Source organism: Passer montanus, unplaced genomic scaffold, assembly GCF_014805655.1.
Source record: "Passer montanus isolate IOZ18808 unplaced genomic scaffold, ASM1480565v1 scaffold69, whole genome shotgun sequence".
NCBI classification, from domain to species: Eukaryota; Metazoa; Chordata; class Aves; order Passeriformes; family Passeridae; genus Passer; species Passer montanus.
Genome location: NW_024372036.1, coordinates 2342474 through 2364691, shown reverse-complemented (window position 1 = coordinate 2364691; position 22218 = coordinate 2342474). Strand labels below are relative to the sequence as shown.

Sequence of the window (22218 nt, the reverse complement as noted above, 5' to 3'; positions counted from 1 at the left end):
AATTCTACCACTTGAATTCTTCCTGTTGCAAGTCTGGTTTGATTTTGTGCCTGTGCTGTGCTGGACATCTCCAAATATTTGTATTTATTTGCTGTTGCCAGTTTAAAAATCAGCTATCCAGAAGCAGAGATAAGAGCTCCAATGCTTTGCTTTGCCAATTAATGACTTTTTCTTGATTTTTCTGTGTTTTTCCCCAATTCCAACAGGGTGTTTTCCGCCTTGAGGAGGCCCTGGAATGGGTCAGGTGTGTGGGGGATGCCAACATCCTGCAGGACCTGGAGCAGCTGGGGGACTTTGGCAGGGCTGTCCTTGCAATGTTTTTTTCTGAGTGTGAGTATGGACACTCCAGAAGGGCCAAAAATCAGGGAAAAAAATCACTTTTCTCTTTGAAATAATGAAATAATTCCTGTTTTTATCTCCGTTCTGGGTTTCTTCAGTAAATCATTAATTTGGATTGCTCCTGTTGCTGAGTTTGTGGTGGGTTTGGGGGAGCAGAGCAGGATTTTTGGGGGGAATTGCTCACCCTCTGTGTTCTCCTGAATTTTGTCCCCAGGGAATCGTTACATCACCAGGGTGGCACTGGAGGATTGTGATTTAGTGGCAGAACTGAAAGCTCTGACCTGTGAGAGCTCCAGGAAGGTGAGAGAAGCTCTCGGGATGTGTTTGGGTCATTTTTTGGGGGGGTGCTGATTGTAAAAAAAAAAACAAAAACCAATTATTGAAGAGAAATATTTCAAAACCTCGAGTGTTTCATCCTGGCATCAGAAATTCCCTTCACTACATGAAACAATGACCCTTGCACTGCTGAATTTAATGAGTTTAGTGCATAAATTTGCTTTTTCCTGGTCCCACAGATGAGTGAAGCCATGAAGCAGAAAGGAAATGCTGAATTTTCCCAGGGAGACCTGGGCTGTGCCATCATGTCATACACCAAAGCCATGGAGTTTTGGTAAGAGCTGATCTCAACTTCTTCACTTTTCTCCTCATTTTGTGCAATTTTGCATCAGCCACTTTAATTAGAGGCCAATGATACCTAATTAAAAAAAAAAAGCCCTATAACCCATTTTTATTCTATTTCTTTGCTGTTTTTTTTCTGATCCAAAAGTCCTCTTAGAGCTTCAAATGGCCAAGAGGAAGAGGGGCAAGCCTGCAAGAAAAAGCATTATTTTAATATGGATACTTTTAATTATTTTAATTTTAAATAAATTATTTCAATTATTTAAAAATAATTTTAATTATTTGGTGTGGACAGCCAAGAACAACCACTTTGGGGTGTTTGCCCTCAAAATGCTCTTGCAGATGTTGCCAGTATTTATCATTATTTATCTTTATTCCCATGATGCAAAAGGAGTAAAGAACAAATATTTCACTGCCTGTTCTTGGCAGCTCTCGGGCTTTGTTTCCTTTGGAAATCTTTGTTCAATTTCTTCCCTAAAGGCATTTCCTGAAAGGCTCTGGAGACTTTCCTGGGCTCTGTGGAAGGGACAGAGGGATGAAATGGGAATTTTTAGGGCATTTTCCCCTTCCCTTGGAATGTCAGCAGGGTTGGTGTGCTCACAAAAATGCTGATTTTGCTCCTCCTGGTGTCTCTAAAATGCAGGAGAATTGATAAAATCCCACTTTCCACAAAACCCCCTTGTGCAAAGAGTTGGATTTTTGATTTTGAACTCTGTAGCTTTACAATTACACCCTGGAAAGGATCAGGATTTCTGATTTATTTATTTATTTATTTCGATTTATTTATTTTATTTTTATTTATTTTATAATCAAATATCAGGATATTTGATTTATTTATTTAATTAATTATTTGATTTCTTTATTTTTTATTTATTTTATCTATGTCTCATCACGTTTAATTGAATCAAATTCAATTTAATCAATGAATTTCCAATATTCTGGGAATAAATCCATGTTAACCCCCATGAATGCCACGTGGCAGGAGGGGGTTTGGTCCCAAATTCGAGCTGGTTTCACCCTTCTGCAAAATTGCAGCAAGGCCAGGAAGGGAAAAGCAGAATTTGGTAGAAAACCAGGAAATCCTGGGGCTGGGCATGTGGAGGAGGTCGTGTGATTTCCAGGAGCTGAGGGTGAGCTGCTTTTTAAGAGCAGGCTAAGAATAATTTGAATTAATTGCAAGTTGCAGTGATGGTCCCAAAACTTACAAATGATCCCACAATTGCAATGAACATTCCCACATACACCCATGGGGTTTTCTGTGTGGAGTTTTTCAGGCAAATCTGGTGAAAAATCCCATTTTTTTCCTTCCCCTTAGGGTTTTCAGTAGTGAGAATCCCATTTTTTCCTTCTCCTTAAGGTTTTCAGTGGGAATAGCCATTATTTACTAATTGCAAGTTGCTTTAATGGCCTCCAAAACTTAGAAATGATCCCACAATTATAATGAACGTTCCCATGTAAACTCACAGGGTTTTCTGTGTGCAGTTTTTGCAGGCAAATCTGGTGAAAATCCCATTTTTTCCTTCTCCTTACCGTTTTCAACAGGAATAGCCATTATTAACTCTGAGCTGCTTTTTAAGAGCAGGCTAAGAATAATTTGAATTAAGTGGAAGTTGCATTAATGGCCCCATAACTTACAAATGCTCCCACAATTACAGTGAACATTCCTATATACACCCACGGGGTTTTCTGTGTGGAGTTTTTGCAGGCAAATCTGGTGAAAAACCCCATTTTTTTTCTTCTCCTTAAGGTTTTCAGTAGTGAAAATCCCATTTTTTCCTCCTTCTTAAGGTTTCTATAGGAATAGCCATCATTGACTAATTGGAAGTTGCATTAATGGCCCCAAAAGTCACGAATGATCCCACAATTTTACTGACCATTCCCATATACACCCATGGGGTTTTCTGTGTGGAATTTTTGCTGGCAAATCTGGTGAAAAATAAATTTTTTCTTCTTAGGGTTTCTTTGTGGAGTTTTTGCAGGCAAATCTGGTTGAAAATCCCATTTTTTCCTTCTCCTTTCAGTTTTCAACAGGAGTAGCCATTGTTATCTCTGAGCTGCTTTTTAAGAGCAGGCTAAGAATAATTAATTGAATTAATTGGAAGTTGCATTAATGGCCCCAAAAGTTAACAAATGATCCCACAATTACAGTGAACATTCCCATATAAACCCATGGGGTTTTCTGTGTGGAATTTTTGCTGGCAAATCTGGTGAAAATGAATTTTTTTCTTCTCCTTAAGGTTTTCAATAGTAATAGCCATCATTAACTAATTGGGAGTTGCATTTAATGGCCCCCAAACTTAGAAATGATCCCACAATTATGATGAATATTCCCATGTAAAGTCACAGGGTTTTCTGTGTGGAGTTTTTGCCAGCAAAACTGGTGAAAAATCCCTTTTTTTTTCCTTCTCCTTAGGGCTTTCAACTCTGAGCTGCTTTTTAAGAGCAGGCTAAGAATAATTAATTGAATTAATTGGAAGTTGCATTAATGGCCCCAAAAGTTAACAAATGATCCCATTAATGGCCCTAAAAGTTAAAAATGATCCCGCAATTATAATGAACATTCCCATATAAAACCATGGGGTTTTCTGTGTGGAGTTTTTCAGGCAAATCTGGTGAAAAATCCCATTTTTGTTCCTTCTCCTTAAGGTTTTCAGTAGTGAAAATCCCATTTTTTCCTTCTCCTTAAGGTTTTCAGTGGGAATAGCCATTATTTACTAATTGGAAGTTGCATTAATGGCCCCAAAAGTCATGAATGATCCCACAATTACAGTGAACATTCCCATATACACCCATGGGGTTTTTTTGTGGAGTTTTTGCCGGCAAAACTGTTGAAAAATCCCATTTTTCCCCTTCTCCTTGGGGTTTTCAGTAGGAATAGCCATCATTAACTGCTGATAATCTCCTTTTTCCAGGCCCACCAACCACCTGCTGTATGGGAACCGAGCTCTGTGTTTCATCCTCACCAGGGAGTACGAGTGAGTGACCCCTGCACTCCTGGGCTCAGCTCCTTTAAAAACTGGGACACTTCTGGAATTAATTGCATTTTTTAAAGCCTAAAACATCAAATTGTTTCTGGTTATGTGGCTGCAGTTGGTTGGGGTTATGGATCCCCCATCCCTGGAGGTGTCCAAGGCCAGGTTGGATTTTTTCTTGGAGCAGCCTGGGGTGGTGGAAGGTGTCCCTGCTCATTTTGGGGTGGAGCTGGGTGAGGTTGAAGGTCCTTTCCCACCCAAACCATTTCCATAGTTTGGGAAAAAAACAAAACCATTCCATAGTTTGGGAAAAAAAAACTAAACTATTCCATAGTTTCTATATGAGCTGCTGTTTTATTCAATTTTTAATTTTTATGCTCTCATTTATTAGATTTGTATTCATGCTTTTTACACCAGCCTGGAGATTTTTTTTTGGAGCTGTAAATAATAAATTCCTCTTCTTTCCCTTCCCTTCTCTCAGGAGAGCTGTACTTGATGGAAAAAGAGCCATAGTTCTCAAGCCTGACTGGCCAAAGGTTGGTTTCTTGCACATTCCAAAATAATCTTTTTTTTTTTGTCATTTTAGAGCAAGAGGAGAACCCAGAGCTGATTTTTAATGAATGGACGCAGAGCTCTGTGGCCTGAGGATTCTGCCAAGTGCATTTTCCTTGGGTTTTTAGATTTAAAATGTTGTTCTGAGGTGCCTGTCAGTGCTGGTACGAGGTGCATGGCATGTGTAAAGACAGAAGAAAATGTTTTATTATGTTTTGAGTTATCAGACTACTTTAAAAAATAAATCTAGATATATAGAAAAATCCTGGTTAATGGCCTACAGATATTTCCCAATATTCCTGGCCTGAAGGAGAGTAAATAAGAGATACTTACACCATTGCAAAGTAGCTGAGATTAGAGAAGAAAAAGCAAATTTGCTCTTTTCCAAAGCAGAGAAAGCAAAAAACACCAAAAAAAACCCAAATTTCATTTTTTCCCCAAAGCTTTCCCAGTGCCTTATCCCTGTTTCAGTTAAAATCTGATTTTTTGCCTTTTTGCTGCTACTGCAGCAGGTTTGGCTGTTAAATCCTCCTTTCCTTAGTGTGGCTAAAACCTTGAAATCCTGATTTTTTTATTTCCTTTTTTTTTGTCCTAGGGTCACTACCACTACTGCAAAGCCCTGGCCCTGCTGGGCAAGGCTGAGCTGGCCCTGGTGGCCAACAAGAGAGCCCAGGAGCTGTGCCAGAGCAACCCAGAGGGGCTCAAGGAGCTCGTGCAGCAGGAGGAGAAATTCAAGAAAACCTTCCAGGAAACCCACGGTAATCCCTGCTCATGCAGGCCTGGCCATTGGCATCAGAACCAGCTCGGTTTTGGTTTTTAATTCTTTATTTTTTTGGGGTTTTTTTAGGTAATGAACAGAAACAGAAGGCAAGGAAGCCTCCGCCTGAGAAAAAGTAAGGGGTTTGTTTTGGGTGGTTTTTGAAATTGGTTTTTGAAATTGGTTTTTATGGGTGATTTTTGAGTGATTTTTATAATTGTTTTTTGGTGTTATTTTTATAATTGTTTTTTGAGTGATTTTTATGGGTGATTTTTATGGGTGATTTTTATGGGTGATTTTTATGGGTGATTTTTATGGGTGATTTTTATGGGTGATTGTTTTTTGGTTAATTTTAAATTTATTTTAAATTGATATTTAATTTTAATTGCAAAAAATTAAATTTAAATTTTTAAATAATTTAAAAAAATTTTTTTTAAATAGCAGTGTCTTTATTTTTTTTAGAATTAGCAATGTTTAGGTGCTACATAACGTAGATATTGCATAAATTTCGTTGTCTATCAGGAAATAAAAACAAAAGTAATAAATTGATCAGGAGTACTGAGGATTTCTATGAACTAAATAACCTTGAGTATCCAAAGCAGTGTGGGGCCAGGGTATTTTTTAACAATTAATTGCCAGGGTATTTTTAACAATTAATTGCCATTATTAATTACTTAACTTCCAAATTTATAAATTTAATAACTCAGTTCCAATTTTAGAGAAAACTGAGGTGGTTTTTAAAGTTATTTTATTTTATTAATGGTTTTATTTGTGGGGTTTTTTTGCTGTTGCTGTATCTTTGCACAAGTTTGGACTGTGCAGTTTGAAGCTGTGAAAAAAGTCTGATGAAATCCTTTACATCTATTTATGGGATTACACCCCTCCAGGAGGGGCGAGATTAATTGTTATTAATCTGCTTTTTCATGTTATATTTGTGTAAAACATGGAGGAAATCCCAGGAATTCTCTCTTTTTCCACATCAGAGACTGCACTTCCTCAAAATCTCCTCCAAGAATCTCCCAGGAGCAGAAGGGAGCGGAAAAGGAGAGGAAGAGCAGCCAGGCTGAGCCCAAGGATGCCCCCGGGGCTCAAAAGCAGGATGCCAAGGTGAGGCTGGCACTGCAGCAATTCCAGCTGCAATTCTTGCAGCAGTTGTGCATTTTCCTGGGATGTTTCCTCCCAAAGCCACCACAGAAATTGGGATTTTCGGGTGGTTGTTGGGAGGAGGAGATGGCCACTGTCGTGTTTTGACTTGGAATTTTTTAGATTTTATTTGTAAAATCTAAAACCGAAATTTAAATGATTATTTTTAAAAATCTAAAACTAAAATTTAAATTTTTACGTTTAAAATTAGCAAGAAGTAATTATTAATTTAAAGAGCTGTTTGTGACATTTTTCTTGGTTTTGCTGTCGTTATTGTAAGATAATCAGTTCTAATTTGTTATAATATATATTTATAATGTACATTATATACATTGTAAATATATTAGCTATATAAAATATAAATATACACTATATATTTATATATTAATTATAAATGTATATTATAAATGTATAATATACGTTACTATCTTTGTATGTCTTTGTCTAATACATTATTGTAATTAATTAATTAATGTAAATACATTATTTGCATTGTAAATACATTATTGTCTTTGTAAATTTATAATAATATAGTGTTGTCTTTGCTGTCGTTACTGTAAGATCATAGATTATAATTTATATGTAATAATATATATTTATAATATATATAATATGTTATAAGTATATTAGATATAGAAAATATAAACATTTAATATGGATTTATATATTGAATATAAATATATATTGTATCATAATATATTTTTATATATTGTATATAACATTATGTATTATTATAGAAATATTATATGGTATGTAATACTATATAATGTTATATATAATATATTTTATTATATAAAATATATAATAATATATGTTTCTGTTTATATATATTTTTATATGTGTAATTTACATATCATAATTCAGCCCATGAATTGCACCATAAAAAAGCTGCATGGTGCAGAACACGCCGGTGAATAATTTGAATTTTCAGCAGAGCTGTTTGTGCTGTCAGCAGGGGGAGGGCCCTGGGCAGTGACGTGGCCCTGGGAAAACGAAAGCAGAGCAGGAGGGCAGGAAATGGAAATTCTGGGGATTGTTGGCAGAGAAAAACAGGCTGGGGAAAGCCCCAGAAGGGCTCGGGGCTCTCCTGTTATTTTCTCTTGAAAACCTCTCTGCAGGTCTGTGAGTTTGGCTTCCCTCAGGGGGAATATTTCTGTGCCAGATTTGTAGATAATATAAATGGAGGCAAACTTGGGAGGAAAATCATTACAGAAGCACTTTGATTAATGAAATAAATTGTCTTTGCACTTGATTAGGAGCATAATGCAGCACATTTTCATTTCTTCAGTTGCTGAGGGGTTTGGGGCTTTTGGCTTTGTTTGAATCCAGTCAGGGAGATGGATTTGGGTTTTGTAATCTGATATTTTTGCCATCAGGTGACTGAGCCCCAGAGAACAGAAGGCAAAGGTTCCCCGCTGGAGCAGCCTCAGAGTGAGTTTCTCTTTTGCTTTTTATCGAGTCTGAGCCACTTCTTCCTCTGCTGCTGCCATAATTAATGACCAGAAGTTAATTTCCTGTCATTTCCACAACAATAAGCAATCAGCTTCTACTTCTTCCTTAGACACTTCTCTGTTTTTGTCTTAATTCCTCCATGCTTCTGCAATTTGAATCTCCTTGACTGAATTCAGAACTGAAACTGGAATTAAAGAGTAAAATCTGAGCCACAGGCTGGAAATGCTGTCCCTCCTCCTGAGCCAGGATGTGAATCAAAGAGGAATCTGTATTTCAATATTTACAATTAATTTGTGGTTAATAAATGCCCCAGCAGAAAATAATTCTGCAGGTAAAGAGGGAAGAGGCCACAGAATATTTGGCAGAGTGAATTTTTAGCTGCAGACTTGGAGAGTTGTGTGGTTTCTTGCTCATGTTTGGGGTTTTTTAATGAATAAATAATTTTATGGAGAGAACTCCCAGCCCCCAAAGCTCCCCCAGTGCCAGAGCTGTTTTTCTGCACTGAAAGTGAAGTTCAGGCAGCTCTGAGCTTCAAAGGGAAATCCTTTCCTAATTTTTCCTGGGGGTTTTTACCACCTCCTCTCACTTGTCTGAAGCTTTTGGTGCCCCATTCCTGGAATATTTAAACACCTGAGGAGGTGCCAAAGCACAGAGCACTTAAAAATTGGATTTTAGGAAAGCACTGAAGGTGTATTAGGAAATGTTATTTTTAAATGAGCAGGAGGGGGATCCTGATCTTGGGAGCTTTGTGAACACCTTGAAGGATTAAAGGATTTCTTGGGAGGTGGAAAATGTGGGGAAGGCTGCACAGGAAATCCCAAGAGGTTTTTGTTGGGAAGGTGAGGAAAAAAAATGAAAACTTTCTTTTCTGAAGACAGGCTGGGAGAGTGGGGATTGTTCAGCCTGGAGAAGGTTTTGGGGAGAGCTCAGAGTCCCTAAAGGGGCTCCAGGAGAGGGCCAGGGGTGGAGGGCCAGGACACAGGGAATGGCTTCAGAGTAGGATTTGATGGGATATTGGGCAGGAATTGTCCCCTGGGGGGTGAGGAACTCCTGGCTTTCTGAATCCCTTCTCCAGGAGGAGTCTGGGTGTGACTGGATCCAGGTTTAGTGACAGAGTGACAGACGTGGGCTCTGGTTTATGCCCAAGGGTTTGTTGGGTGGGATTGATCCTTTCTGGAAGTTTGTCCCTCAGGATTAAGGATGGCAAATCCAAGGTATTGATACAAGTAAAATAAATCCTGGATTTCAGGTGATGGAGATGATGATTAGAGAAAGGGATTTTAATCAATCTGTTACACAATGGAAGTGGTAATAAACTGTGAGAAATTTTAGAAGGAATTTGAGATGGGACCTCTGAATTGTTCTTGATCATGTGGTTTATTTTCTTCTGCATAGGCAGGAGGGGTGAATTCAGCTCACATCTCCACTGCACAGTTCAGAAGGACCCAAGACCCTCAGTTATAAGACTTTTTAAGGAGTTGTTAACCCATAAAACACTGCTAACAAGGATATTTGTTTTTGACCCAATCCTTAAATATTTCATCTTATGGACCCATGTTACAGTGTGAGCTTTCTTAGCCAATCATGTTCTGACACACAAACCTACAGTGCTGCATTCTGAACTCCTTGTTTACCTCTGGAACTGCTTTTATTTTTATATCTTAAACTCTAAAACTCTAAACTTTGCTTTACTTAGCTCAGTGTGTCTCTGCTTTAAACTCCAAATCCACATTCTCCCTTCCAGCTCCTCAGTTTGGGAGCCTTTTCCAAGGTCTCAGATCAAATCCTGGGTTTCATTCTAAGCTTTGGCTTCCAGGCCCAAAGTTCTGAGAGTTCCCTGCATTTCAGATTCCAGCATAACTGATTCTTCAGTGCAGTGTTTGTTCAAGCAATAGTTTAATAATGAAGCAATATTTAATACTGATTATTTTTTTAGCCTGGAGAAGAGAAGGCTCCAGGGTGACCTTAAATCCCCTTCCAGCACTAGTTAAAAGGGATTAATACAGCATAACTTTTCAACATACCACATACAGTATTCGTTTTAATATTTGTGAAGAGCCAATCATATAATGTGCTTTTTTCACATATACTATTTCAGGGAGACTAGTAATGTGTGCTACAGTGATTAGGTTACAATCACATACACAAACTTCTGCATGTAACAGCATCTCTTGCTTGCAGAGTTTAATGGGATTTTCTTTTTCCAGTAAACCTGTCTGATGGAATCTTCTTGCAATCTAGGTCTAATTTTCAAAGTTCCCTTTGCTTTTGCCAAGGTATCCTGTCATCAAATCTCTGATGTTCACCAGGTCCAAAGTCCCTCATCTGCCTTGTGTCCCCTAGAAAAATAAATCCTGGATTTCACTTGAGGGAGATAATTATTAGAAAAAGGGATTTTAATCAATCTGTTATACAATGGAAGTGGTTATAACTGATAGAATTGCTTGAACAAACAATGCACTAAACTTTTATAATGATTATTTTTTAGCCAGGAGAAGAGAAGGCTCCAGGGAGACCTTAAATCCCCTTGCAGTGCCTAAAGGGGCTCCAGGAGAGCTGGAGAGGGACTGGGGACAAGGGAAGGAGGGACAGGACCCAGGGAATGGCCTGGAGCTGGAGAAGGTGATGCTGAAACCAGCCAAACCCAAACTTTCCAACCCAACCTGCAGCAGTAAAATTCAGCCATTCCTCATCCTCAGCGCTGAACACACCCAGAGCCTCAACTCCACTTTCCTGGAATTCATTTCTGTCGAGTTTGCTGTGGGTCTTGGGTCTTCAAAGAGGCAGCAGCAGCTGCTGGTTGTAGTAAAGTTGTTTTTTGCATGAATACATCAGTCTTGAAGGCAGAGAGGTCTAAGTGAGTTCTTCTTAAGTTAGAAGGTGCAGCTGGCAGTGTTGTTCTGTTACTATTTTTTAAGGGTAGGGCAGTTGTTTTCTGGTGATTGAGCAGTTTTCTTTATCTTTTCTACAAATAATCTTCTTTCTTAGAAAGGTATCTTCTATTACTAGGCTATTGAGCTTCACTGTATAACTGATAAAATGACATTATTTTATTGTGAGATGCTCCACCCAGAGGGAAGAACTAAGCATTTTTGCTTAAATATAATCAGAGATTTAGAACAGCACAGTCAGCCTTGCTGTGGGTCTTGGGTCTTCAAAGAGGCAGCAGCAGCTGCTGGTTGTAGTAAAGTTGTTTTTTGCATGAATACATCAGTCTTGAAGGCAGAGAGTTCTAAGTGAGTTCTTCTTAAGTTAGGAGTTCTTCTTAAGTTAGAAGGTGCAGCTGGCAGTGTTGTTCTGTTACTATTTTTTAAGGGTAGGGCAGTTGTTTTCTGGTGATTGAGCAGTTTTCTTTATCTTTTCTACAAATAATCTTCTTTCTTAGAAAGGTATCTTCTATTACTAGGCTATTGAGCTTCACTGTATAACTGATAAAATGACATTATTTTATTGTGAGATGCTCCACCCAGAGGGAAGAACTAAGCATTTTTGCTTAAATATAATCAGAGATTTAGAACAGCACAGTCAGCCTTTTCTTACTAAATTCTCAGAAGAGCAGCTTTTTTCTCTGCTAGAATCCCAGTAGAAGACCAGGCTTATCTACACTGCCTCTACATCTTCAGAAGAAAACTGCACTTTTCTACAAGATAACTGCTTTAACAAAACTCCATCTGTCACTGTAAGAAAACTGCAGCTGCTATTTAATCAGACTGCTGCTAACACTTTGACTAATAGGGTGTCAGGTTGCATTTTAACTCTCAGTGTGGTTTTGTATTACTGCAGTTTTAATTTTATTTTTATTTTCTTCCCTAGTAGAGAACAGTTATTCCTGCTCCCATAGCTTTGTCTGAGACCCCTTTAATTTCAAAATCACAATAATTTGGAAAGAGGAGGTTTACATTTTCTGATTTAGGGGAAGCTCCTGCCTTCCTTAGCAGATGCCTGACTTTTCAAATCAAGGCAGTGTAAAAGTCTGTGCTAAAGCTTTCTGGCATAGAGTCCCAGGCAGAGGCAGAAGTAAAAGCTCTCACAGAGTCCCAGGCCAAAGCAGTAGCAGCCCCACACCTTTCTTCTTTCTTCTTGATTGTGATGATGATGAAGAAGAGAGCGAGGAAGAGCGAGCAGGAACAGCCTTTTCTTCTTCTTCTGATGCCTTGACACAGAATGTGAAAAATAGAAAAGCTCAAACCTGAGGCATCACTTTCTTCTTCTTGTGCTCTTGTTCTTTTTGTTGGTGGCTGTCCACACCCCAATACAGAGGTTTTTATACATAAACCAACCAATCAGCTAAAACCACAAATCTAAAACATTCACAATCTGAACTTGACTCTAATGTTCAAAAGTGATAGGGAAGTAGTGTCAGTTCTTGCCTAAATTAGTTTTATGTATTTACACATACAGCTTTATCTGTTTACGTGAATAATTCTGTCTGTTCTGTCTCGAGAAGCAAGCAAGATTCTGCTGTGTTTTTGATGTCTGGAGCTAAGTTTAAACTGAGCTTTAAACTAGGCCTTAGGGCCTTTACTAGCTAGTTTTTTAAGGCACTTAATTTACTGCTAAGTAAAATAAGTAGTAGTAAGTAGTAATTTTAAGAAACTTTACTACTAGTTTCTTAAGGCACTTAAGATATTTTTCTAGTTAGTTATAACTATGTCTTACACTTCTGTTTACTTAAAACTTGAACTTACACTTCGACTTCATCTTGTTATATTTGCCCAATTACTAATTTAAAAAAAACAAACAAAATTAAATGTAACAGCAATCTTAATTAAGTAGCTTTAGTATATATAAAAATGAATACACTCAAAATATTGATAATGTAATTTGGTTAAAATAAGGAATAATTTGGTTGTGATAATGGCGCGTAAGGAAAAATAACCATGCGGGGTATGGAGTGCAGGGCTGGACCCCCATCACCTCAGGTACAAGCTTGCCAAGCCAAAATTCCTCTTTTTGTGCTGTGTGGTATCACTCATCACTGAACTTGCAGGAGTTTTAATGGAAAAGAACTTAATGCCACATTTTATTGTAGTAAAGTTGTTGGCCTTTTTGATTTATTTTTCTTGCTACTTCCTATTTTTGGTCTTCATGTACTGTTTCTTTGAGCTCGTGTATATTTTTATTAAATATTTTTGGTCGCTCCTAATGGAAAGTGCTAAGAAAAGTAATACTACTTCTAATATTTTTAAGTATTTGTGGGGTAAGTAAATGATGTTTTCTGTGGAATTAATACATTTACTTAAGTATTTTAATTGTAAATCAGCTGGTTTTGCTTGTTAACCTTGTTTTAGAAGCTTTTTTATTTCAATTGAAAGCAGCATTTGAAGTTGGGTGTTGTAGGGGAGGAGTTGTTTCTATGGGAATTGTTGCTGCAGTAATTTTTGTTGAATGGCTTTTGAAATTGGATGAAAATAATGCTGATTGATTTCTTCCTTCCATGCTGAGGTGGTTTCTCTTCTCTTCACTAAGATTTTGCTGTGAGTTAGATTGGTTCCTTAAGGGAAAGTAACACATAAAATGAAGAAAAAGTGAAATATCTCAGTCTTTGGCTGGTTAAAGGAAGAAGTGCTGCAGGTGTTTCCAGGCTTTCAGAAGGATTCTGATTTTCCATCATTCCAGTATCTCTGTTTAGAGGAATTTGTGGGGATTTTTAGCTCTGGAATTCCCGTGAGTTCAGCAGCCATCCACTCCAGGAGCGGTCCATGAAGTAATCCTGAACATGTTCAGTCCTAGTGGCTCCTGATTCCTGGCTGACTCATTTGAGTTTAAATGAGTCATTAAGGAGCTCTTAATGGGAAATTGCTGCTGGCCCAAGGCTTTGAGTGCCCCTGGGCAGGATTTAGCTGAGGAATGCTCATGGGCCACCTCCCTGCCTGCAGGGAGAGCACTCAGGGCTGCATTGGATTTTTCCACAGCCAGTGGCTTCCAGTATTTTCTGTTTAAAATGCTCTGAGGATCATTTTTAAGCACAGATTAAAGTTTCACCTACAACATGAATAACTCCTCTTCCTCCTATTTTCAAATCTGATTTTCTGGTGGTGCAGCAGAGCAATCACCCAGTGCCCAAGAGTTTCAATCCAGGTGCTGCATCGTTTTCCTGTGGGTGTGTCCAATAAAAAAAAGATGATTTTGCAGTTAATGGCAGGAATTCCTGGGTTTGTCATCACAGCAAAGCATTGAAGCACATTTTCTCCTTCCTTGCTGCTCAGGAATGGTTTCCTCAGTCTCTGCTCCACAGCAGGGTTGGATCTCTGGAGTTTTGAAATGCTCCAGTGAGTTCTGTGTGACGTCTGTGATGTGAAATTTGAGAGTTAAAAGTGAATTGGTCTCACCTGATAAATCCTTCCTTGTTTTTGGCATCCAGTATTTCCCCTTTGAGTTGTCTGTCTCTGTTTATTTCCATTTGCGTTTGACAAGGATTGAACTTGACTTTAATTCGGGGGTTTTGAAGCAAAAAATTCATCCTCATCATTTTTTCCAGGGAATCTTGGACTTCCATAGGGATCTGTTATTCCCTTTGAAAACTCTGATTGATCACTAATAGTATAAGGAAAAAAAACCCAAACAATTTTAATATAAAATATTGCATGATATTATTTTATAATCCATTACCTAACGTACAATGTATGCAGTCTAATACACAATTCATAATTATATAATAATTAGAAATATAGATTTTTCTAGTGTATATATATTAGAAATACATCCACTTCTAATATATATATAAGAAATATATAATATATATAAGTATAAACGTATATATATATATATATATATATGTATGTATATTAAAAAACCTGTTCTCTTATAGGACAGACTGATTTCTTTAGCCTGGAGTCCACTTTAATAGTCACAATTTTGTGATTATTTAATCACAATTTTGTGATTAAAATCCTGCAATCCTACAGAATTTTAAGATTCCTCTATTTGAAATCTCTCCCCTTTAGGATTTTTTTAATCCTATCTACCATTGAAGTAAAACTAAAATCAAATTAATGGTATGAACACTTTTTGGATGTGTTAGTTTTGGCCTTGTCAGTTTTTAAGATCTACAGTTTACAGAGCCAAATGTGAGTTCCAGGTGCATTTTTTTGTTTGCTTGTTTCAGGTAATGATAATTTTGTTTAAAATCCTTTTCCTCTTTACAGACCAAAGTCAGCAAAACAAACGAAAACCAAAAACCAAAACTTGTGACTATGAAAAAATGAGGTAAGAAATACTATTTATTTAAAAATTTATTCTTATTTTGAGCTATTTTATGTAAAATTAATACACCTTGGATTTGCTGCGTGCTCCTTGCTAATGGCTTTGTGTAATTTTTTACATCCCAGTAGTGGATAAAGTCCCCAGAATTCCAATTTTTCCACAGTTACTATTGAAAACTGAAAATCTTCCATGCCCAGCTGAATTTTAGTAGATGGAGGCATAATTTGAATATTTGCTGTTAAAGCAGAGTTTTGTTTCAGTTGTTACATCCAAAGTTACAGCAATAATTGTAACTCTTACCTCATTCCCAAGGCCTCCTTGCACCCAGTAATTGTTCAAACTCCTCTGACACTCCCCGAGCTCAGGAAAAAAATGAAATCTGCTTTTATAAGCTTTATTTTATGAAAGAACTTTGCTTGGAGTCCTTTAGTTGTTTGTTGGCTCCAATTTCCAATGAAAAGTCTGATTTTAAGGTCAAGGATGCTTCTGTAGAACAGGAAGGTGAATGGTTGGACTTGGGGCTAAAATTCAGTTAATTCAGGTAAAACTATAGATTTTCTCATATTAAATACTCATATATTAAATATTTATTAATATATAATTATATATTGAATATTATATTTGTGCAATATTTATGCTTCCACTTATTTCCTCTGATAAATTCTGTTTTAATTCAATATTTCCAGTGGTGCTGGGGCCACCAGGCTCTGGAGATTTGTCTTGTGTTTGGGATGGTTCAAAACATAAGGGTGCAGCAAAATGAGATTTTTATTTTATGGAAATAGGGAAGTTTCCATTCAAGAGAATTTTTCCAAGGCAGATTTCAGGTTTCTTTAGGAACCCTGATAATTCCCAGTCCTAATCTAAGTGTGACCACAACCCCAGATTTCTTTTCATCTGTATTTATTTCAGCACAATCCTGTTGTTTTTCCATAATTTTTTGTGTACCCGTGTAGGAAAATTGAAATTTTGCCACAGGAGAGGTCATGAAAGTGAATTATCAGTGGCTTCCTTTTCCTTTCACTTCAAGGAGGGGGAATATTTTTATTTATTGTGGAACAAATCCTCGGAACAAATCCTGAAGCAGCTCCAAAATTGTTTCTCTGCTGGGGGGAGATGATCAGACCTAAGAAAACCACATTTTATTGAAAATAAATTGAGATTTAAAGCACATTTACAAACCCTTGGTGCCCCTGTCCTGTGTTTTGTAGGGATCAGATGGATTTGAAGAGGGAATCTAAAGTCGTGGAGGATAAAGGTTTCTGTGCTGTGCCACAGGTAATGGGAATCCAGCCTTAAACTGGAAATTATTTCTCATTTTTTAGGAATACTGCACAAAACCTTGGTTAATTCCAAAATTTTAACACTTCTTGTGCTCTGTGTGGCCTTGGTCAAAGGCAGGAGTTCTGTGGTTACACTGATTTATTCTGATTTTCTTCTGGTTTCTCTTTCTTCTCCTGCTGTAAAACCTGGCTGGGATAATTTTTAATCAAAAATTAAAACCTGGCTGGGATCATTCAGGGATTGAAAAAGCTCTTCCCAAATTTCTAAATGTTTTTTCCAGTCTTGGATACATTTGGAAATAACCAGTTTTGTGGGATGGCTGTTGGAAATGCTGTAAAATTCACACACATTTCATAAAGTTCATACACTGGGGGAAAATTCTCCTTCTCTGGCCTTAGCACCAATAAATTCCTGAAGGAAATGATGGCAATGCTTGACTAATTAGTTAAATTATTTGATTAATTAATTGATTAATTTATTAATCCCTGTTAAATGGGGATGTAGATACCAAAAATCTTTATTCTGATTAAATACCTCACAGGACAGAACTGAATTTAGGAGAAAATGCAGGTTCTACCCCTTACTTCCTATCAAATACCTCTTTTTGTTTTGCTCATTCATTGCTGGTGTTGAAATGAACATTTTTATTAATTTAATCTGCTTTTTATGTCATGTAATTTAGCATTAAAATAATATAATTTATTCTGACCTATAGCTGCATGGCACAGCATTAACCCAGGAGTTGTAGGAAATTAAAAGAAATCTTCATTATTTACAGACTCCCTGCTGGAAATTCCTGCAGATTTTAGTATCAGTAAAGAAAACAAAATATAATTTTTATATAACATAATAAAAAATAACAGAAGAAAACAGTGGACTGTGAAACCTTCCAGCATGAGCTGAGCTGGACACAAAGTGCTGCAGAATAAAATAATTCTCAGCCCTTCCAAAAACATTTGGATACAAAAAAGTGAGGAAAAGCAGAAGCTTTTGGGTTTTTTTAATGTGTGAGGAGAATGAAAATGGTGCTTGAACTAAATTTGCAGCTTTCTGGAGAGAAATTTAGAATAAAAATGAGGATTTTAAGAGATTAGCAGCTCCATGAAAATCTAAACCAGAAGTTTTACAAAAATGCACCTTGATTGCTGCTTGACGAGTGAAATTGTGGTGAAACCATCCAGGAGGATGCAGAATTTCCACTTGGCTGTCTCAGAAGTATTTTAGCAAATACTTATTTCCTGAATTCAGTATTTTGCTTGCTTTTGAAAGCCAAAAAAAAATAAATTAAAATGTTGTTTTCTTTTGAACTTGCTGTCTGTCAGACATTGCAGGTGGATTTCAGTCCAGATGTGAAATCCCTTGAGCAGGAGGCTGATGGAACCTCGGTGGACAGAGATAAACCCACTTTATTACCCCTGCTGAAAGCCTTGAATGCTCCAGAATTCACGGTAAACTCGGAGAAATAACCCCATTTTTTTCCCCAGAAATGAAAATTTGTTCATTCAACCCCTTCCTTCCCCCAAAACAATCCTGTTGGCTGCAAGTGTTTCCCTGAAAATTGGGAGAAGAGGGTGGGAAAACAACCCAACAACATCACAGGAGATGTTTTGGGTGCAGTGTGAAAAAAAATCTGGAGGTGCAGCGTAAAAATACTTGCCAAAATAATACTATTAATGAAAAAAAATGGAGGGAAATTCAGTTTCCTTTTGGCCTGACTGCCTTTGGTGCACGTTGCAGGTGGATTTCAGCTGCCTGCCAGAGGAGGTGAAGTCGCTGGCGCGGGATGGCTGCAGGGCCCTGCAGGAGCAGCAGTGCCACGGCGCTGAGCGAGCCTTTTCCCAGCTCCTCGGCCTCCTCTACGCCACAGGCTCTTCGGTAACGGGAGCAAAATTCCCTTTTTGTGGTGGGGAGGGAGGTTTCTGCCTCCACCACCCCGTGCCACTCCTCCCTTCCCTCAGAATAATCATTGTTTTATTCAGTTGCTGGCTGCAGAGCTAAATGGATTTCCAAAATAGTCTTCTTTTTCCCTTTTTTCCCCCCTTTTTCCCTTTTTCCCCCCTTTTCCCCTTTTTTCCTTTTTTTCCCCTTTTTCCCTATCCCCCCTTTTTCCCTTTTTTCCCCCTTTTTCCCCCTTTTGCTTTTGCCCCTTCTTAGAAGAGTAATAGCCAAGATTTGGATGAAACATTGGGATTTTATTAATGAAAACACCATTGCTGGTTGGACTTGATGATGTTAAAGGTGTTTTCTGTGATTGTCAGATGCACTTTGGTTTGTAACAGCAAAGGGTAAAAAGGATTCTGATGGCAAATTCTGTGAAATTCGGTGTTTGTTTGTCTTTACCCAATCAGCCACTGACTCAAAAGTCATCCTTTAATTAATCCATTAATTAATCTACAGTATTTTTACCATGTTTTTGTTGTGCTGTGACTGTAATTTAACTCTCTTTTTTTTTTTTTTTTTGCAGTATGTGAATATTCCTTATATTAATTATGTTATATTCCTCTATGGACATGCCACTGCCCTACTGGGAATAGGACAGCCTGAGGTAGGATATTCATGTATTTCTATTTTTATTTATTTCTATATTTATGTGTATATTTATAATTAATTGTATATTTATTTATATAATTTGTTATACAATTATTTATTTATTTTAATTTCTTTTATATTTAAATACTGCTTTAATTTGAATTTCTAGCTCAGGCAGTTTCCCATCCCTTTTTTGTATCTTCCTAACTGAGAAGATGATGGGGGAAGGAAACTTCTGGACACATCTCGAAATTGTCCAGATTGAATATTTGGGACTAAATCCTTGATGGTTTTGGATTAATTAAGCTATCAAATAAAATTTATTTGTTAGCTTTCAAATGAGCATTTGAGTATCAAGAAATTGCAGTCAGTAATTTTTATTTCTGCTCTGCTCTGGTCTTTTGAACAGAAATATTCTGCTCCTAAAGCAAGAGCCAGGAATTGCTTTGGGTGATGGAAAATGCCAAACCAGAACTGGGGGTTGCTTTTTTTGGGGTGTTTCTTCCTGCAGTGTTTGGTAATATTCAGTTCTTAAAATGAATTTAAAAACAGCTGAGCTCAGTCATTTAAATTCTTTGTGTAACAGCATCTCCATGTTTACAGAATAAATTGTTTTTTTTAAAAAGGAAGGGAAGTTTTGCCTGTGATCACAAGGGTGTAATTCCATTTACTGTTCCTAAGGCTGATCAAGGAATAGGGCACAGTGACCCCATCTAAAGGGGGAAAAGAACCAGGAAAAGTGGAAATATTCTGGCAAAGCTCCCTGTATTTGTGTCTCACATTTCTTTTGAAGGCATTGGCAAAGGCTGAACGTCAGTTCAGGAAAATAATGGAGGAGTATCCAGAAGAAAGTTGTTTTTGTTTGGCACACTATGGAATTGGAAGGGTTTATCTCAGGCAAAACAGGTTGGTCTGATGGAAAATTTGGGGGTTTGTTGGGAAAAAAATGGTATTTGAGGAACTGTGCGTGGTGGGGCTTTAATTTTGCTGTGTTAATCATTAATTCATCCATCAGGTGGGTTTAATCCAAAGGGTTTAATAAAATAGATTTAATCCAGTGGGTCTGTTCCAATGGATTTAATCCAGTGGATTTTATAAAATGGATTTAATCCAGTGGATTTAATAAAATGGATTTAATCCAATGGATTTAATAAAATGAGTTTAATCCAGTGGGTTTAATAAAATGGATTTAATCCAGTGGATGTAATAAAATGAGTTTAATCCAGTGGATTTAATCCAATGGGTTTAATCCAGTGGGTTTAATAAAATTAGTTTCATCCCATGGGTTTATTCCAATGGGTTTAATCCAGTGGGTTTAAACAAATGGGTTTATTCCAATGGATTTAATCCAGTGGATTTTATGCAAGTGGAAGTTTGTTCCTGCTGAGGAGCTGATGGGAGCTGCTGAACAGAGCAGATTTGAGGGAATATTTGGGATTCAGGGATCACAGCCCTGCAGTGGGGGAGAGCTGAGAGGAAAAGAACAAACCCTCTTTGTTCTGAGGGGAAAACGCATCCTAAAGCAATGTGGCTTTATCTCATCCCTGGGGAGCTGGAGGGTGACCTTGGGCTGAGCCAAGGCTCCAGTGAGTCACAAATTCCCTGGAGCTGATAAATGAGCAGGGATGAGTTCCTGAGCTGGCACATCCCAGAGGGACAGGGAGAGCCTGAAATGAAGAGCCAGGACAAGAAACAAACTGGGAGCAAAAAGCTGGAGCTTCTCCCTCGTGGAATCCTGGCTGTGGGAAGCTGATATTTTGGGATATCCCTGGTGCTCTGTGGGATCAAAATCCCCCCTAAAGGCTCGTGGTGGGAGCTCCTTATCCAGCTGTGATCCTGCTCTTCTTCTCTGGGAGAGAAGAATTCCATGGAAAAGCTCCAGGGTGGAGGTAAAGACAGGGAGACCATTTCCTAATGACTCACAGGAAACACTCAACGTCAGGAAAAATAATTTATTGTCCATTAAAACAGAAGTGGAGAGTGGGAAACAGAGTAAAACAACTAAAATCACCTTTCTCCTCCCCTCCTTTATCCCAGGCTGGAATTCACTCCCTCATTCCTGACTCTTCTCCCTCTGAGCTGCCCACAGGGATGGGGAATGGGGGAGTTTTTCTCCCCTGCTCCTCGCAGGGATTCAAGGAGGTTTTGTGCAGGATGTTTTTCCCTTTATCCTGCTTTCCTTGAGGAAAGCACAGCTGGGCCTGGCTGCGTTGGCTCCTGCTGGAACTGGGGCTCTGCCCTTGCTCAGCCCCCAGCTCCCTGCCCCCCGTGCCAGGCCAAAATAATGCCAAAATAATGCCAAATCAAGGAGTTTTGGTCCTGAACCTTCTCCCCTCCTGCTGTGGGGTGGCTCAAAGCACATGCTCAGGGTTGGTGGATGCTCAGAGGGAATTCCTCCTTCCTGGGATCTGCATCCCAGTCCTGTGCTTGGGGCTCATTGTCTTGGCAGCCTTGAACCCAAAAAAGTCCCTACACAAATGACAACACCTCTGTTGGATTAAGCCCTTTTCTGACCCAGAGATGGGGTAACTGAGAGGTGTTTAAAAACTTCTATTCCATTTTCAGTCTCACGTGAAGGCTGAGACAATACAGATGTTATAATTCACACCATCACAATCAGAAGCCAGCTGAAAACCAACCATCTAAAATTACCCCTCATAAATCTTACTACAATACATTTTTCATCATTCTATTTCTCCAAAATATCCAGCCCCAAAAAATGTCCCTACGCAAGTGACAACACCTCTGGCTGTTGGATTAAGCCCTTTTCTGACCCAGAGATGGGGTAACTGAGAGGTGTTTAAAAACTTTTATTCCATTTTCAGTCTCACGTGAAGGCTGAGACAATAGAGAAGTTGTAATTCACACCATCACAATCAGAAGCCAGCTGAAAACCAACCATCTAAAATTACCCCTCATAAATCTTACTACAATACATTTTTCATCATTCTATTTCTCCAAAATATCCAGTTTTATTTACAAAACCACCTTTAAAATTTTTTTTCTAATTCCATTTCTCTCTCAACAATATCTCCAATTCCATAACATTTCTAAGCCAGCATTTCTTATCTCAAACTCTACATCCAAATCCATGCCATACAAACCTTCTAGCAAGTTTTCAACATTTTCTACAAATCCATTTCCCACCTCTGGCCAGCCAGGCTCCTCCAGGCAGAGCCATTCCCACTCTCTGAGCTCAGGGAAAAGCCAAAGCAGAATGCTGTGTCCCCTCCCTGTCCCCTTATCCTGAATTCCCATGGATCCCTTGGGAGCACAGGCTCATCCCTGCCTGCCTCCCTTCCTGCCTCACACCTGGTGGGTTTTACCTCAAGGGTAACCAGAAAATTGAAATGTTGGAACCCTGCA

The 22218-nt window shown here is 38.2% G+C and overlaps 1 protein-coding gene across 5 annotated transcripts in view; it reads left to right on the top strand.

Moving 5' to 3' along the window:
• TTC3 (tetratricopeptide repeat domain 3) overlaps window positions 1–22218 on the top strand; it is a 49778-nt gene that overhangs the window by 7475 nt on the left and 20085 nt on the right. For 4 of the 5 annotated variants that reach the window (XM_039729358.1, XM_039729360.1, XM_039729359.1 and 1 more), the window contains exons 7-21: window positions 207–330; window positions 554–639; window positions 855–949; window positions 3870–3932; window positions 4411–4465; window positions 5077–5239; window positions 5329–5374; window positions 6222–6345; window positions 7758–7812; window positions 14982–15042; window positions 16251–16317; window positions 17646–17771; window positions 18061–18198; window positions 18788–18868; window positions 19646–19758. In XM_039729358.1, the coding sequence (XP_039585292.1) occupies window positions 207–330; window positions 554–639; window positions 855–949; window positions 3870–3932; window positions 4411–4465; window positions 5077–5239; window positions 5329–5374; window positions 6222–6345; window positions 7758–7812; window positions 14982–15042; window positions 16251–16317; window positions 17646–17771; window positions 18061–18198; window positions 18788–18868; window positions 19646–19758 (1397 nt within the window). Of the gene's footprint in view, window positions 1–206; window positions 331–553; window positions 640–854; window positions 950–3869; window positions 3933–4410; window positions 4466–5076; window positions 5240–5328; window positions 5375–6221; window positions 6346–7757; window positions 7813–12829; window positions 13034–14981; window positions 15043–16250; window positions 16318–17645; window positions 17772–18060; window positions 18199–18787; window positions 18869–19645; window positions 19759–22218 lie in introns of those variants that run through there. The other variant, XM_039729362.1, reaches the window with a different exon arrangement.